This window comes from Leptidea sinapis, chromosome 26 (assembly GCF_905404315.1).
Source record: "Leptidea sinapis chromosome 26, ilLepSina1.1, whole genome shotgun sequence".
Classification (NCBI taxonomy): Eukaryota; Metazoa; Arthropoda; class Insecta; order Lepidoptera; family Pieridae; genus Leptidea; species Leptidea sinapis.
The window spans coordinates 6,053,507-6,070,351 of NC_066290.1; the positions used below are offsets into that span (position 1 = coordinate 6,053,507).

A 16,845-nucleotide genomic window follows, 5' to 3' on the forward strand; every position below is an offset into this window, starting at 1 on the left:
ATTCTATAGTGAGAAACGTAAGATAAAAACAAAAAGTTTAAAATTTGGAATAACTATACTTCCACTTTATATGGAGAAGAAGTACATAAAGCTATTTTTCTTCGTATAAAATGCCTTACATACTTTATATTAATAAAATAAGTATTGCACACACTAGGTACTGCTTTAATGATACACACAGTTGTCTTCGACAAATAAACCCCAATAAAGTTCTAATTTAAAAATTAAATGAAGGAGGGTCGAATTATGAGCTCTGTTCAAACAATAACTAGTATTATAGTAAATGCTACTTATAAACTGTATCCTTGTGAGTTGTGACAATGACACGTTTCAGCGTCAGTCCATAGCCCCACCATAGGCTAGTAGACCAGTGTTGAAGCCTTTGAAAATGATAGAAACTGAAAAATAATAGCAGGAGGAAACCTATTGGAATAGGAAAAGAATATAACAACCCCTTTTCCACTCCCCATGAGTTTCATCATCCTATTATTTTTTTGGTTTCAAAAATTATCGACCCTGGTCTATAAAGCCTATTCTGGAACAATCGTTGCTCGGACTAGGGTAATGTTTAAGTCGAGTAGAGTTGTATATTTTTATTAAAAATAGCTCAAAAAAAGAATGCTGGGAGAGTTTCTTGCGCCGCTTCTTCTCTCTCAGAGCGCCATTTGTTTCCGAAGTGGTAGTAGTATCTATTATATTAGAAATGACACCAAAAAGAATTTGAAAAGAATCAATTTTGAGAAAATAAATCCCTTTTATGCCTTTTAAACTGATTGCTACTGTCCAAAAATTGTTCGCACTGTGGTCGGCTCAGTTTTCAAATATTTTTATTTCTGTAAAAATGAGTGAACCTAATAAAGAAGTTGTATATAAATAGACTGTGTATTCACAGCTGTAAAATCGCCGACAAAATTGAGGTTGACAGTTAACCTCTATTTTGAGCAATAGTCAAAAGTCAAAAAAATCTCTATTCACTGTAAAACTTTATAAGTTATTTAGTGCAAGTCAGGATGAAGTACAAAAGTTAAAATAGCATTCAAATGAGTATAACAATATTCATTAACAAAACTTAGAACATTAATTCCAACTATCTTTATCATTCAAATAATCTTTCACATTATAATAAGGCCTTAGATGTTAATTTATTTTTTACGATATATTTAAATTTTTTATAGGTAATATTTTTATATCATTTGGGAGTTTATTATAAAACATAACACAATCCACTTTAAAAGATTTAGCAATTTTACGGAGCCTAGTAGATGGAATTGCGAGTTAATGTTTGTTTCGAGTATTGACACTTTGTACATCACTATTCTTTTTAAATTGGCTTATATGTTTATGAGCGTATAGGACGTATATGTACTGACAGTGTACTGTCATAATATTAATTTCACTAAACTTTTCTCTCAATGAATCCCTTGAACGCATTTTATAGACTGCTCGAATTGCTCTTTTCTGCAGCACAAATATGTTGTCAATATCTGCAGCCCTACCCCACAATATAATTCCGTAAGACATGACACTATGAAAGTAGCTGAAATATACAAGTCTAGCCGTTTCAACATCTGTCAGCTGCCTAATTTCTTTTTTCGCAAATACTGCAGAGCTAAGTCGATTACATAAGTTTTTTATATGAGCACCCCATTGTAGCTTAAAGTCTAATGTAATGCCTAGGAATGTTGTCGTTTCTACTACATCCAGTTTGTCATTATTAAGTGTTATAGGTGTTGGTTGGTGCTTTATATTTGAAAGTGTAAACCTTATACATTTTGTTTTCCTTTCGTTTAAAAGTAAGTTATTAACATTAAACCAATTTAATACTTCAGCAATGTCGTCGTCCGTCAACCTGACAGAACTTTTTTTCTGGCGTTTTATTTTAAATAACAAAGATGTATCATCAGCAAACAGAATAATATCATGTTTATTTTGATAAGATATGGTAAATCATTGACGTAAGCCAGGAACAAAAAAGGACCCAAGATTGAGCCCTGTGGTACATCCATTGATATGATAGAGCAAGTTGATCTTTTTCCATTAATGTCTCCTCTTTGAATCCTATTATACAAATACGATTTTATTAAATCTAGAGAATCATTTCTAACCCCATAGTGGTAATATTTTTAAGTTAGGTTTCATGATGGACGCAGTCGATAAGCAGCAGCCTTGGATAAATAACAAAACATTCCTAACGCATCACATGAATCCTCCCAAGCATCCAAGATATTTCTTATTAACTCGATACTAGCATCTGTGGTTGAAAGACCTTGAGTAACACCATATTGTTTATTATGCATGAGGTTATTATTGTAAAAATGGTTAATTAATTGCATTAACATAATTTTTTCGAAAATTTGCTAAAGGTTGGTAGTACTGATATGGGTCTAAAATTGGTGGGGTCAGCTTTATCTCCCGACTTAAATATAGGAGTGATCTTGCTCTGTTTCAGTAGTTTTGAAAATATACCGCAATCTACACACTTATTGAAAATTAAAGCTAAGTCTGTGGCTACAATTTCTATTACAGATTTCACTACGTTAACAGAGATTCCCCAGAGATCTTTAGTTTTCCTAACGCTAATTAGCCTAAACGTTCTAATAATCTCTATGCAATCAACATGCTTGAAGTTTAAAGTTTGTATTATATAAAGATAAGTTTTTCTGTAGCAGTTTCATTGCATATAGGTGAGGAATTTGGATATTTTGTCGTAGAGACCGGTATATCATTAAAAAACTTTTCAAATGTATCTGCGATTTCAGAATCTGTTTTTATGTTTCTGTTACCAATTTTTGATTTGAATTCATTATTTCTCTTATTTGTTTTACCGATCTCCTCATTTATAATTTTCCAAGTTGTTTTTATTTTGTCATAGCTATTTTGAATCTTTAAACTTATGTTGTGTATGTACAGTAACAAAGTGACATACATATCGCGAGTGTAAGACGTAGCTTGTCACGCACTCTTAAGTAATAAACCTGGCCTGTTTTAATCGGTTCTCTAGCAGAAGGAGGGTCTATCGAGACGTATAAATTATTTAAATAAATCTTAATACAATATCGATTAAATGCAACGCAGGCTAAGAATTGGAACGAAGGCTAAAAATTGTGACGTTTATAGACCTAATGCAGTGTCGGTTAGAGTAACACAAAGTTTGTTTAAGCATTTTAAATCCAGCAATTTTGATGTCAAAGATGTATGTTTTTCTGTTGGCCCAGACTTTACGGATAAAATATACGTGAGTAAAATATACCAAATTTTTGAATAAGTGGAAAAATTTGAACAAGATATACTAGGAAGAGAAACGTTGGCTCAGTTGGTAAGAGCGCTCGGACGCACGGAACAGAAAAAACTATCTGTTCTATGCTCGGACGAAACCCAAGAGACACGGGTTGAATCCCGGTTTGTTCATAAATTTTGTTACAAAATTTAATTTAAATAATTAATCCCAGAAGTGACGGATTTCCAGTGGGAGGCTCCTTTGCACAGGAAGCCGGCGAGATTAGTACGGCGACTATTTCTGCCGTGTAGCAGTAATGTGTAAACATTACTGTGTTTCGGTCTGAAGGGCGCCGTAGCTAGTGAAATTACTGGGCAAATGACACTTAACATCTTAAGTCTCATGGTGACGAGCGCAATTATAGTGCCGTTCAAAATTATTAGGTTTTTCAAGAATCCTGAGCGGCTTTGCATCGTAGTAGGTAGGGCGTATCAATTAACATTAGCTGAACGTCCTGCTCGTCTCGTCCCTTATTTTCATAAAAAATATCACTTAATAATATAAAATTGTTAAGATTAGCAAGAGCGACATCAAGGCAATTTCCTAATACGCAAATATTGGGGTTGAGCAGACAACTGTAGAGTAGATGAAGCCACAACCTGATAGTTGAACAGGACATACCAAGATTTACGATCCATGAATCACTTGAACGGTTGGCTCACTTGGTAAGAGCGCTCAAGAGAAACCTTGGCAAATCAGTCGTAGTATATAGCGGAAGAGCTGGGTATTAACCAATAGAGATTTTTAACCTATTTGAAAAAACGTAGATACACAAAAAAGCTTGATAATTGCGTGCCACATAAATTTTGCTTTCCAGTAACGTTTGCAAATGTGTGTCAATATTAACAAGTAGGTTGGTAGAAACTGTATACGATAGTGACATATACGAGTAGATCGTATTCGTACAACGGCACTAGGTCACTGCACCGTGGAAAGTTCACGCTATTGATTTTATTGCACACGCCCAAAAATACAAATGGGAACTGTCCGAGGCCGCACCACCGAACACCGAAAACATATATCGAAGTCGTGCGATTCCAACTACGTTTGTCGCTTTTTGAGTGTGTTTCTTATCTTACATCTAATATATAAAATTCTGACGTCGTGGTGTTTGTAGTTAAACACCTTCGAAACGGCTTGACCGATTATCATGAAATTTTGAGTGCATATTGTGTAGGTCTGAGAATCGGACATCTATTTTTATCCCCCTAAATGTTAAGGGTGGTCCCACGCCAATTTATTTTTTTATTTTTTTGACATTTTTTTTTAAATTTGTTTTATTATGAGTCAACATTAATAAATACAACTTCAAATTTTCACCCATCTACGATCAACAGTTACTTTTGTATCGCGATTTTAATATCGGCAATACAACGTTTGCTGGGTCTAGTCTAGTCTTAGGTATATATAAAAATCTCGTGTCACGGTGTACGTAATTGAACTCCTCCGAAACGGCTCGACCGCTTTTCGTGAATCTTAGCGTGCATATAGGCTAGGGTGGAGAATCGGAGGATATCTATTTTTCATCCCCCTAAATGTTAAGGGTGGTCCCTTAAATTTTTTTTTTTAGTTTTGAGGTCAAAATTTGTTGTTTTTATATTTTTATGATACAGCACAAAAAATACATACAACCCTAAATTTTCAACCCTCTACGATCAACCCATATTTTTGTATCGCGATTTTTATATTATTCTGTTCCATCTACAGATCCGCAATAGGGTTGCAAAATTGCATTCGATATTTGGTAGGTCTGAGAATCGGTTGCATCCCTAAAATGTTTTTAATTACTTTATATGGCAATATAACGTTTGCTGGCTCAGCTAGTAGTTTTATGTAAAACTAAAAGAAACTATCGAACACAGTATCATTCTTATGGAATCAGTGTGATATAAAATTAATAATAGGTAACTCTAATACAGTAAAAAATTACTAAATACTAAATAAGTTTAGAACTCGAGAAGAAAAGAAAAAATAATTCTTACTTTTATAGTTGTAGGTGTGGTTTGAAATATTCTTATTATTTTATTAATTAGTAATTGGTATTTTATGTATATAAAGTACATATGATATACTTTTTTTCTACATTTTGTAAACGGCTCTAACGATTTGGCTGATTTAAAAGTTGAAACGAAATTTTAAATTAAAAAAATAATTAACTAGATGGGGTTTTTTCCGGCCATATCTCGCTCTTATACTTATTTGAGAAAACACGCTGTTGCGATCATTGACTTACAATATACTAACAAAACTAACGGAGATACAGCAAGAATAGATATAGTTACTATAACCGATTTAAATATTAAACCAATTACACCACTAGATAAATTAAAATTGGTCACGCATCATTGACGACCGATATAGCCGAATGGTTAGTGAACCTGACTACTAAGCTAGAGGTCCCGGGTTCGAATCCCGGTACGTGCAATCATTTATATGATGAATATGGATGTTTGTATCTGAATTATGGATGTTTATATTTATGTATGTTTATATAAGTAAATTGTATTAAATATATCGTTGTATTGTACCCATAGTACAGGCTATGTCTAGTTTGGAGCGAGATAATTTGTGTAAGAGTGTGTCAGTATTATATTATATTACTAGCTGCCCCGACAGACGTTGTTCTGTAGATAGTAAAAAAACAACTGTTTTATATTTCAAAACATCAAAAATTATTTCGTAAATATGCTCCCTGTTGTTAGAATGAAATTGTTTCACAGCGGAACTGTCAAACCGTGCGTCACTAAATTCTCTCATAGAAAATATGTCTATACAAAACAAATATTGAAAATAAAAATATTTATGGGTCCCAAATCGAAATAAAAACTACCCTATCTCTCAAGTTGGACCAAACTGCACTCCATGAAGTAATCACCATTAAAATCCGTTCATTAGTTTAGGAGTCCAATGAGGACAAACATTGTGACACGAGATTTATATATATTAAGATTATTATTATAAAATATATTATCTATATGTTTATACGCTAGTAAGCTTGTGGTTCTGAGTAATCACAACGAGCAAAGATCTGGCACGCAAGTTGTTTAGTATTTAATAGGTTAACTTATATTTTGTTTAAATGTATATTGTTATTTTTATTTTTGTACATTTATGTAATAAGTGTATCTGAGAAGGTAATTGATGAATTGCTTTCTAAAAATACATAATAGCTTTAAGGGTAAATGTATACACTTCTACAATAAAGTCCCAGCCACTGTTCAGGCATTATCTATAAATAAATTTAAATGTTTTATAAAAAAATGGCTCTGTCGTAAATCCTATTACTCCACTGCTGAATATCTAAATGATCGGACAGCCTGGGACTAGATTGTGATTATTTTATAGCGACTGTACAATATTGTATATTTTTATTGAAAAGAGCGCAAAAAAAGAATGCTGCGAGAGTTTCTTGCGCCGCTTCTTCTCTCTCAGAGCGCCATTTGTTTCCGAAGCGGTAGTAGTATCTAGTAGTATAAGAAATGACATCAAAAAGAATTCTAAAGGAATCAATTTTGAGAAAATAAATGCCTTTTATGCCTTTTAAAAGTTTGCTAATATCCGTATTCTAATATCAAGAATATATTGAGAGACAACAGTCAATATAAATACAGATAACGCACGAGTTGAATGCAGAGTTCAGGAATACAATAGTGATGTGACCTTATTATAATTGATGACTATAATATCATGAGAGTGTCGATAAATTTCAACAATGCCTTAAGTTTATCATTTTACACTAGGTTAAAATGATGAAAAAATTAATAAAATAATTCTTTCATCATTTTATCCTAATAATTAAATCTCCAATTTTTGTTCTGCCTTTCTTCAACACATGTCTAAAGCATTTTTCGCCATTTATCATGCTTGGCGATGAATAAAAACTCGTTTTTTTTGGAACGGAATCTGTTGGACAGAGATCAGTCATTAATAAAATCAAGTGTAATGTAGTGTTAATATTGAGGGTATTTGTAAGTTATTTAGTTTGTAATCTTGTTCATAAAATTTCTTAGCACCTAAATGTTTATGCTTTTGTTTTGTTTTTTTTTCTGTATAATTAATATTTGTATGTAGTTTAAAGTTGTTTCATTTTTCTTTAAAAATAAGTAATTTAATTTAAGTAGTTAATTAAGTATTAAACTTTAAATTTAAATAATATTATATGTCTACCGACGACCTTATTGTACACGGTAAAACTCAAATGAGTTTATGTATGTACAATAATTTTGTTACCTATGTAATTTGTTAATAAGAAATAAATAAAAATGATTAAGAAATATCAAAGGATTCTAACTTTAGTACGAAGCGATAACACGGTAAGCTATGGCACATCACTACACTGCAGGCGCGCGAGGCGAGACGTGCGGACAGCGGGGGGGAGATGCACCCTCTCTTTACTCCAGGCCCCGACTGCATTCAACTCATGCGTAAACTGTACATACATACAGTTCCACTTGTCGGCCAGATATAGGGATATTACAAACTTCCATTTGCTATCGTCCTGACAAATTATTTGGCTTCTTCCGCTGACCTAGACTCTTATCGATCATCCTGACCTGATCGTTGTATAGTAGTGAACACATGCGTCCCTAAAAAAAGGGGCCGAGTCTACAATTTCGTACTCTCTGGTCCAATGTTTGATGGTTTTATCAGAGAGAGTAGTTCATATTATTTCCGCACCAGAAAGTGTGACGCCACTAATATAGACACTAGAAAATACGAATTTGATAATCTCAGCTCTGAATCCGCTTTCGAGACTCACGGTCTTACCGAATCTGCATGTATTTCTGTAAATTTTGTGTCAATATGTTAAATATTTAGGGGGTTGTATCATATTAGCTGTTATAATTATATAAAAAAAAATAAGTTAGTCAAATTTAACGTTAAAAGTGATGCTGACTTTAACATAGACTGCGGAATGTGTTGCACCTACGTATTCCTGGGATAGTTAAAGTTAAATATCAAGTCAATATCGAATATTTATTTAAAACTTAAATAAAATACTTTAGCTCTTAAAAAACGAATATGATTCCAATATTATCACGAATTCAATTGAAAGTTGCACAACGAATTTAATTATAAAACGCTTCAGAATCATATTAATAAAGTGATCTTTTTCAGGTTTCAATAAACGGAAGAGGCAAAAAGCAGTGGAATTGGAAAGTTCTCCCGACAACCAACTTATTCAATCACAGAACCAGTAAGTAAACTTCCGACTCGCCAGTTATACTCATATTTTATTTAACAAGGAATTTATTTTACAAGAGTGTTGTATTGAATAGAAGTTTGATTTAAAATCTTGCAATCGGCTTTTTTATGACAAAAAGAGACGAGACGAGCAGGGCGTTCAGCTGATGGTAACTAATGCGCCCTGCCCATTACAATGCAATGCCACTCAGAATCCTAGATACACCCACCCCTTGAGGCATAAGATGTTAGGTCTCCATTACCCAATAATTTCACTAGCTAGCGCGCCCTTCAGACCGAAACACAGTACACATTTCTGCTTCTCGGCAGAAATTGAAACCTGATTCCTGCCGGCAAATTCCACCTTCGCACGACACGTCACAAATTAGGATATCATCCCCACCATCTGGATGTGTGGCGGTCCTCCACAGTGCGGTTTTCAAGGAGCTTTCTCCTCGTACTACTATGAATGGAATGAGCTTCCTGCTGCGGTGTTTCCGGGACGATACGACATGGGTACCTTCAAAAAAAGTGCGTACACCTTCCTTAAGGGCCGACACGGCTCTTATGATTCCTCTGGTGTTGCAAGAGAATGTGGGCGGCGGTGATTACTTAACACCAGGTGACCCGTACGCTCGTTTGTCCTCATATTCCAAAAAAAAAAAGAAATAGGCGCCGTTGTGGAACCCATAATCTAGCCGGTATCTTGTGCAAAAGAGCCTCCCGAGTCATATCATGGTAAATTAAGCCTATTAGAAAGTCATCAAAAATTTCACCATTCATTCAAATTAACACTTTATTTCGTGGCAGTAATGTTCAAAGTCGCTCATAAGAGGTTCATTGATTATGTATGTAATATTTCTGGGAACAATTTTTAATGTCTGTCAACAATGAATTTTCGTGATCGCTTAATTGAAGGAATCAGTAATTAATGTATAATCCGATGATTCGTGGCCACTTTTGCTTTATCAGAGGAGGCTCCTTTGCACAGGAAGCCGGCTAGATTATGGGTACGACAACGGCGCCTATTCAGCCGTGAGGCAGTAATGTGTAAACATTTCTGTGTTTCTATCTGGAGGGCGCCGTAGCTAGTGAAATTACAGGACAAATGAGACTTAACAACATATGTCTCAAGGAAACGTGCACAATCGTAGTGCCGCTCAGAATTTTTGGGATTTTCAAGAATCACAAAAATCGTCACCTTTTTGCTATTAATAGTGATTTTCATTATTTTAACACTAGAAATAAGGGATTGCTTATAACTTATTCTAGTAGGCTTCATAAGATACATTATAGCTTTAAGGGTAAATGTATACACTTCTATAATAAAGTCCCAGCCACTGTTCAGGCATTATCTATAAATAAATTTAAATGTTTTATAAAAAAATGGCTCTGTCGTAAATATTATTACTCCACTGCTGAATATCTAAATGATCGGACAGCCTGGGACTAGATTGTGATTATTTTATAGCGATAGAAATGACTGTACAATATTGTATATTTTTATTGAAAAGAGCGCAAAAAAGGAATGCTTGGAGAGTTTCTTGCGCCGCTTCTTCTCTCTCAGAGCACCATTTGTTTCCGAAGCGGTAGTAGTATCTAGTAGTTATTAGAAATGACATCAAATACAATTCTAATGGAATAAATTTTGAGAAAATAAATGCCTTTTAATCCTGAGCGGCACTGCATTGTAATTGGCAGGTCGTATCAATTACCATCAACTGAACGTCCTGCTCGTCTCGTTCCTTATTTTCATAAAAAAAAAAACAATGTGTGCATTAGCTAGACTAATAATCAAAATACTATGGAGCTCATTCGATGCTTAGCTCATTGTTCAAGAGTTGTCTATCAGAATCTTTTACTCATCTCTTCCTCTTGCTTTGTTTTTCTATTCGCTAGTATATTGTAAGTAAAACTTATCATTTATTTATTTATTCATGTATAGGAAATAAACAGTATTATGATAAATATTAACAAATCTTAAAACTCACACTTTCACCAGTGAAGTATCCAACAATTTATACGACACTTTTAGTTAAAAGGTAACCAACGGTAAGATTAAAACCACAAAACAAAATTAATACAAATTAACAACTAATTACAAGCTATATAAGTTACACAATACTATACACGCCTATTATACAATACTATAATGAATTAGTTACAAATTAGTTAAGGATTCAGAAAAAATATAAGAATGGGGTTTAAGAAAAATCAGTAATTATTTTATCGTACACATGAGACAGTTCTTGTTCTCTTTATCAAAATATGTAATTTTTTTTGTGCATTTTTTATTTATTTCGTTATCTTGCTACTTAACATTAACTTGAAAAGCGCATTTTGGAATTTTCAGATAGGCCAATATTTTGGAGCTTGTTTCTTATCATTATGATAAGTAGAGGTCACTGTTGTCTATTCTGTAAAATCGACAACGATATATTCGGAACGATACGATAGTAACACGAATACATCGCACCTACCCTACTCTAACAAATGTTCGTATTCCTTAACGTTTATCGTAACAACATCGTAACCATAGACTAATATTGAATGCTGAATTATGCGCAAACTATGTATAATCTGTGTAATGTCGCTGCTAAGTGTCAAAAGTCAAAACATAGCTTAGGCGCTTAGAACCATGCCAGACTCGGAACAGAACGGAACTCAAAATATATTATTTTATCATTGCAGTTGTCGCGCAGATCTCAAATGTTGCCTCGCACTTACGAGAAGATTTTGTGATGTCTTGTAAAACTTTATATATTGAACAGCGAATAATAAGCCGCCATTTTGTAACCGGAAAAAGTTTAAAGCAATGAACTGCGGATTGGCCATAGCGGCTAAAGCTTGTGAATTATTGAAATGCTCAGCTGGGATAAGTCTAATTGTAGCTTAGAGATTCTAAATTATTTTGTTAATAACTCAGTATTGTTTCGTTCATTGTAGATGAGCAAGCATCTCATACATAACCATAAGTAACTATTAGGATTGTTATTGAAATATCATTCCAAAAGATTACCTGAATAACAATACTAAAATGGCGCCGTAACGCGTTACGTTACGAAGCGATTATCTCTACCATAAGAAGCTATCACGTCTTCAAAAAGAGATCCTCGTGGTTTCTTGCGGCCGTTCTTCAGGTCTGCGGCATATCCTTTCGAATGGGTAGAATAATCTGATTTTCTACATTGAATCTTGTTAACATTTGATATTTATAAAAACTCAGGGAATATTCTCACGAGAATGCAGTTCCGTGAATATTATATCTTTCAATATTTCCGAGAAAATAATAAGATCGCATAAAAACTTCATTGTTTAAAAATGCGTTGTTGAGTCGAGACTCGAGACCGCAGTTAATGAGTCCCTTGAAAAGAGTTCATTCAATTCGTTATAAAATTCTCATTCTTATAATTCTTGTTCGTCTTGAGAGAGTAATTGTGAATAAATAGAACACAATAGTGGTTTCGTGGAATCTTATTAATGTTGCACATTGTTCAATCTCTTTCTTGTAATTTTATTGTAACTAGCGGTCGCCCCGAGGTCGAAAATCGACCATAATTCATTTCATTTTCCGCTTCTGTCGCGTATGCAAAGCCTATATTTTTTTATTATATTAAAGTAGGTACCTACCTCCTACACATTGACGTAAACCTACGCATTCATTTCAAGTCAGTCAAGAGACAAAATATATTTTACTACTAAAGAATATAATATGAAATATGGATTGCTGATGAGGCAAGTAAGAAATACAAAGGCATTAATTAGGAATTGAAGACAATTGAGGAACGCACCTCCGAAGTACGACTGTGCGAATATGATGGTGTAGGTGTGTGTCACTCGATCAATCAATCAAAGTTCACCCCACGTAAACATACAAATTTTCATATTTATTAGTTTCACCGAAGTGAAACTTTTCCAAAAACATTATTAGACTCATTTGAGTGTTCCTCTCCACGGAAATCTTTAGTAAAAGGCGAAAGATTTATTCGTTTTGAAGAGAAACCAGAGTGCCGAAACATCAAATTTCAAAACACCCGAGGTTTTGTGAAAGAATATTGCTAGTGCGTCCTAGAAAACACTTGTGCATAAGAAGCGACATCTAGCGATATTCTAGCGAACCATTATTTGTTTGATCTTGGTCCTTGATTGATACACAATATAATTTAAGATAAGTAAATAATATTCTATGGATTGAATAATTTCACTGTAAAGATAAAAATTATTGTTAAGCTTTGCTCAATATTGTCTTCTATATTTTTGAAGTAAAATTTCTTTACGAACGCTTGGGGAGTGTAGAAGCGTGACGGAACATTTCGAAAATAGTGATCGGCAGAGGCGAAGGGAAGTTATTTTTTTTAAATTTAATGTGTTTTTTGCTACGTTGTTTTTTTTTATATTTTCTTTTTAAATATATTTTTTTGTAATAAGTTTAATTAAATATTGGCGGGAAACATTGAAATATTTGTTTTATAAACTTTGTCCGTTGAAGTTTCACTTCTACTATGCGTTCTAGCACACATTTTGATTATTTCGTAATTTCATGTCGTTCTTGAACAGTTCTATTAATAAATATTTTGTTTTACTTCAGTCGTGTGCTCAAGAGCACACTAGTTTTTTGGTATTAGCAGTACTTATTTACTTATTGCTTAAAATAATACTCTGATCTTCTTACTATAAATAATAATTAAATGCACATTAATCATGTAGCTATCAATTCCAAATACTTTGGCAGTAAACTTTGCTATCATAATTATACAATTACCGCATTACTAATACCAATAATATTTTTGATATGGTATAAATTAAGGAAAACTATTTTAAGTGAATTTCAGATTATTATATAAATATCTCGTAAATGTTTCGATTAATATGTATAAAAACTATAATGTTGTAAAGCTTAAGTCAAATTTAAAACTAAAAGATTATTCTCCAAAAATGATTCAAGGAAAACATTAGAACATTAAAGTATGCGACGAATTGCTTCGTAATGAGTTTCACAGTGTCAGGTGGAGACTGCGATGTTATGTAAATAGATAGCGTCTGCGGGGTAGACGAGAAATTAGTCAAAGTGGGTCAAAGTCAGACGAGGTCGATGTCCCGACCCCCAACACTAAAGCCAAGCGTTTAACGTGCAACGTCTGAAGTAATAACGTTACGTTGGCAATTATAGCACTCTCTAAAACGTGGTGAAGTTTTACTAACTCCTTTTTACCCGGGATTCGAACCCGGTATTCCAGATTGTAGGTCAAAGTCACCAATAACTAGGCTAAGCGTTCATTGGATGTTCTAGAAAAGTTGAACTTGGAAAAGTTCTTGTGTCTAATTTATTTATTTATTTATTTATTTGGAAACAAATACACACACATCGTTAAAAATAAAGTAGATAAAGTAAAAATAGAAATATGGATACAAGGATGTCTCCTTAAGCATTTTCACTAAGTACACTTAATATTTAAATTTACACTGAAATTACACTTAGTTGCAAACAACCAATCATTATGATTGCACAGATTTTGGCTGATTTATGAATTAGATTGAAGGCAGCCGTGTTTATTAATAGAAAATTAAAGGAATTAAGTGTTTTTATCTTGCAGGAATCTATATCTTTTTAAAATGCAACAAATTATGATCTTTATGTCATAATTACAAGAGTTACTCTTGTTCCACCATCTGAAGATTCAACAGCTCATAAAGGTGCCGTATATAGGCGAAACACTTGTTGAAAGTGATTTAGTGAAACTTATAATCAAACGAATAAATGGGGATTATTTATCATAAAATATTGTATAATAATGATACGAAAATTGTAAGTAATCTTTCATTGGAATGTATAGGCACGTTAATGTGCATTAAATTATTACTTATAGAGTAACAAGATTAGCCTATTTTTAGCAATATGTTTTATGAGCATCTTTTTTTTAAATATAAGTATCTACTTGTAAAACCAAAAAATCTAGATATATTATATATTTGGAAAAGCTTATCAATTTTTATCAATACCTAAAGTAGAAAATGATTGAATCCATTTAATATTAATGTACCTAAATTATATTGATTATCAATCAGGGCTCAGTGGTTTGTTAAAATATCGCTAGATGTCGCTTCTTATGCACAAGTGTTTTTCACAACGCACTAGTAATATTTTTTGACAAAACCTAGGGCGTTTTGAAATTCGCTCGTTCGATACTCTGGTTTCTTTTCAAAACGTATAAATCTTTCGCCTTTTACTAAAGATTTCCGTGGAGAGGAACACTCAAATGAGTCTAATTGTGTTTTTAGGACAGTTTCACTAAGGTGAAACTTATAATTAATAAATATAATATAAACGCAAAACTCCATGTTTACTTAGAAGTTAGACGTCTGATGAGCCGAATTAACCACACGACTGTGTTACGTAAGTGAGTGTGATGACTCAGCCTCATTCAATAATCATTACTAAAGCAAAGCGCTCAGCCCATGAGTCTACCTAAAGTCAGAGTCAAATAAACTTTATTCAATTAGGCGCAATTGCAATTTGCACCATAAGTATTTCTTTTATAGTTATTTATGCAACTGTTGTGTAATAAGGGGTATTAAAACACGAATGTGTATTAATACTCGGCTTCGCCTCGTGTGATAATAGTATCGCATGAGTTTTTTAATACCTAATTATCAACAGTTGCATACAAGACTTTATCTACACCCAGAATATGAATCCTCTAAAAGATTCTGGAACAGTTAGCTTACTTACCTAATATCATTCACTACTCATTATATACAAATAAACTAAGTATTAATGAAACAATTATTTATTTAAGTAGTAATTTACATTTTGTATAGTGCAATAATTAAAAATTAACTCGAATATAATGTTCTTTTGCAGCGTTTAAAATGAATCGCTCATTTTTTGTAAACATAACAATAAAAATATCGAAGAAAAATGGCGGGGATTCGAATAACCTACTTTTTTTTACGGCGTGCGACGTTCTGGGAGTGTGGAGCGCGCGTAAACGAATATGATCTTTTTTTGAAATTCATACAGATACCACGCATCGAGCAATAAGAATGTGGCTGTATGTTGAAACTCTTTGCGCATGAAGGGATAAAAAAAACATAGGAGTGTTGTTATGAAATTCAGTACAACATTATAACACTCTTTTGGATGATGTAATGATTGTTAGAACATTGGGTGTTTTAATGTTGGCAATAAGCTAACTGTTTCAGAATCTTTAATAGAGGATTTAAAGCATGGGTGTAGATAAAATTACTAAATCTACCAATTTATGTTTGGAAAAAGTAGAGCTCATGAGAAGTTGCACCAGTGGGAGGCTCCATTGCACAGGATGCCGGCTAATTTAAGGGTACCACAACGGCGCCTATTTCTGCCGTGAAGCAGTAATGTGTAAGCATTACTGTGTTTAGGTCTGAAGGGCACCGTAGCTAGTGAAATTGCTGGGCAAATGAGACTTAGCATTTTATGTCTCAAGGTGACGAGCGCAATTATAGTGCCGCGCAGAATTTTTGGGTTTTTCAAGAAGCCTGAGCGGCATTGCATTGTAATGAGCCGGGCGTATCAATTACCACCAGCTAAACGTCAATCTCGTCTCGTCCCTTATTTGTCATAAAAAAGAACATACAAGATACTCAACGGCCACTCTCTTCAATAAAGTAGTTTTCATCTAGAAAACATATTTCATTATATTATTTTTCGGGAGTAAATCAAATTTGGGAGGGCGGTAAAGCTTACTTCTTGACTAATATAAATACTTACCCACATACATACAATCACACCCTTCTTCTAGAGGTAGGTTACGTCCTGCCACGCTCTTGAATACTTGCTTTGCCTCTTCCACTTCAATACCTTTATTTATAATATACTAGCTGATGCCCGCGATTTCGTCCGCGTAGATAAAGGGTTATTTTAAAATAATAAGCAATTTTTAAATGAAGATTATCTCATGTCCTATTCCACTTTCGGTTCCCGTTTTCACTTCCGTTCCCAACATATTGTATGAATCTTATTCCGTGGAAGATTGCTATGGCAAACTAAACCTACTCTTTTGGTATAGTTATAGCTCATCGACGTGAATTTCAGTTTTTCACAAATCCCGTAGGTGCATAGTTTTTTCCGGGATAAATTGTAGCCTATGTCCTTACCAAGCTCTAGTCTATCTCTGTACCAGATTTCATCAAAATCGGTTCAGTAGCTCCGACGTAAAAGCGTAACAAACAAACTTACATTCACATTTATAATATTAGTAGGGATTTATTGATGAAAAACCAATCAAAGGCAAGGCTGAACATTTATATTTTAATAAACTTAACTGTTCTTTCGTTTCAAACGTCTAGATAGAGTTTCTTGTCAGACAGTCAGACAGCCGATGAAAACAGGGCAGAGTTATTAC

At 33.6% G+C, this 16,845-nt stretch overlaps 1 protein-coding gene and 2 non-coding genes across 3 annotated transcripts in view; 2 read left to right on the top strand and 1 right to left on the bottom strand.

Moving 5' to 3' along the window:
- Positions 1 to 16,845, top strand: part of LOC126972531 (cell adhesion molecule Dscam2-like) — a 157,434-nt gene that overhangs the window by 76,418 nt on the left and 64,171 nt on the right. The window contains exon 5 of the mRNA XM_050819358.1: positions 8,396 to 8,474. Coding sequence (XP_050675315.1) covers positions 8,396 to 8,474 — 79 coding nt within the window. The remainder of the gene's footprint in view (positions 1 to 8,395; positions 8,475 to 16,845) is intronic.
- Positions 12,354 to 12,472, bottom strand: LOC126972612 (U5 spliceosomal RNA). Its single transcript, XR_007731171.1, has one exon. It is a non-coding gene; the product is annotated as a U5 spliceosomal RNA (small nuclear RNA).
- LOC126972613 (U5 spliceosomal RNA) lies at positions 14,645 to 14,763 on the top strand. Its single transcript, XR_007731172.1, has one exon. It is a non-coding gene; the product is annotated as a U5 spliceosomal RNA (small nuclear RNA).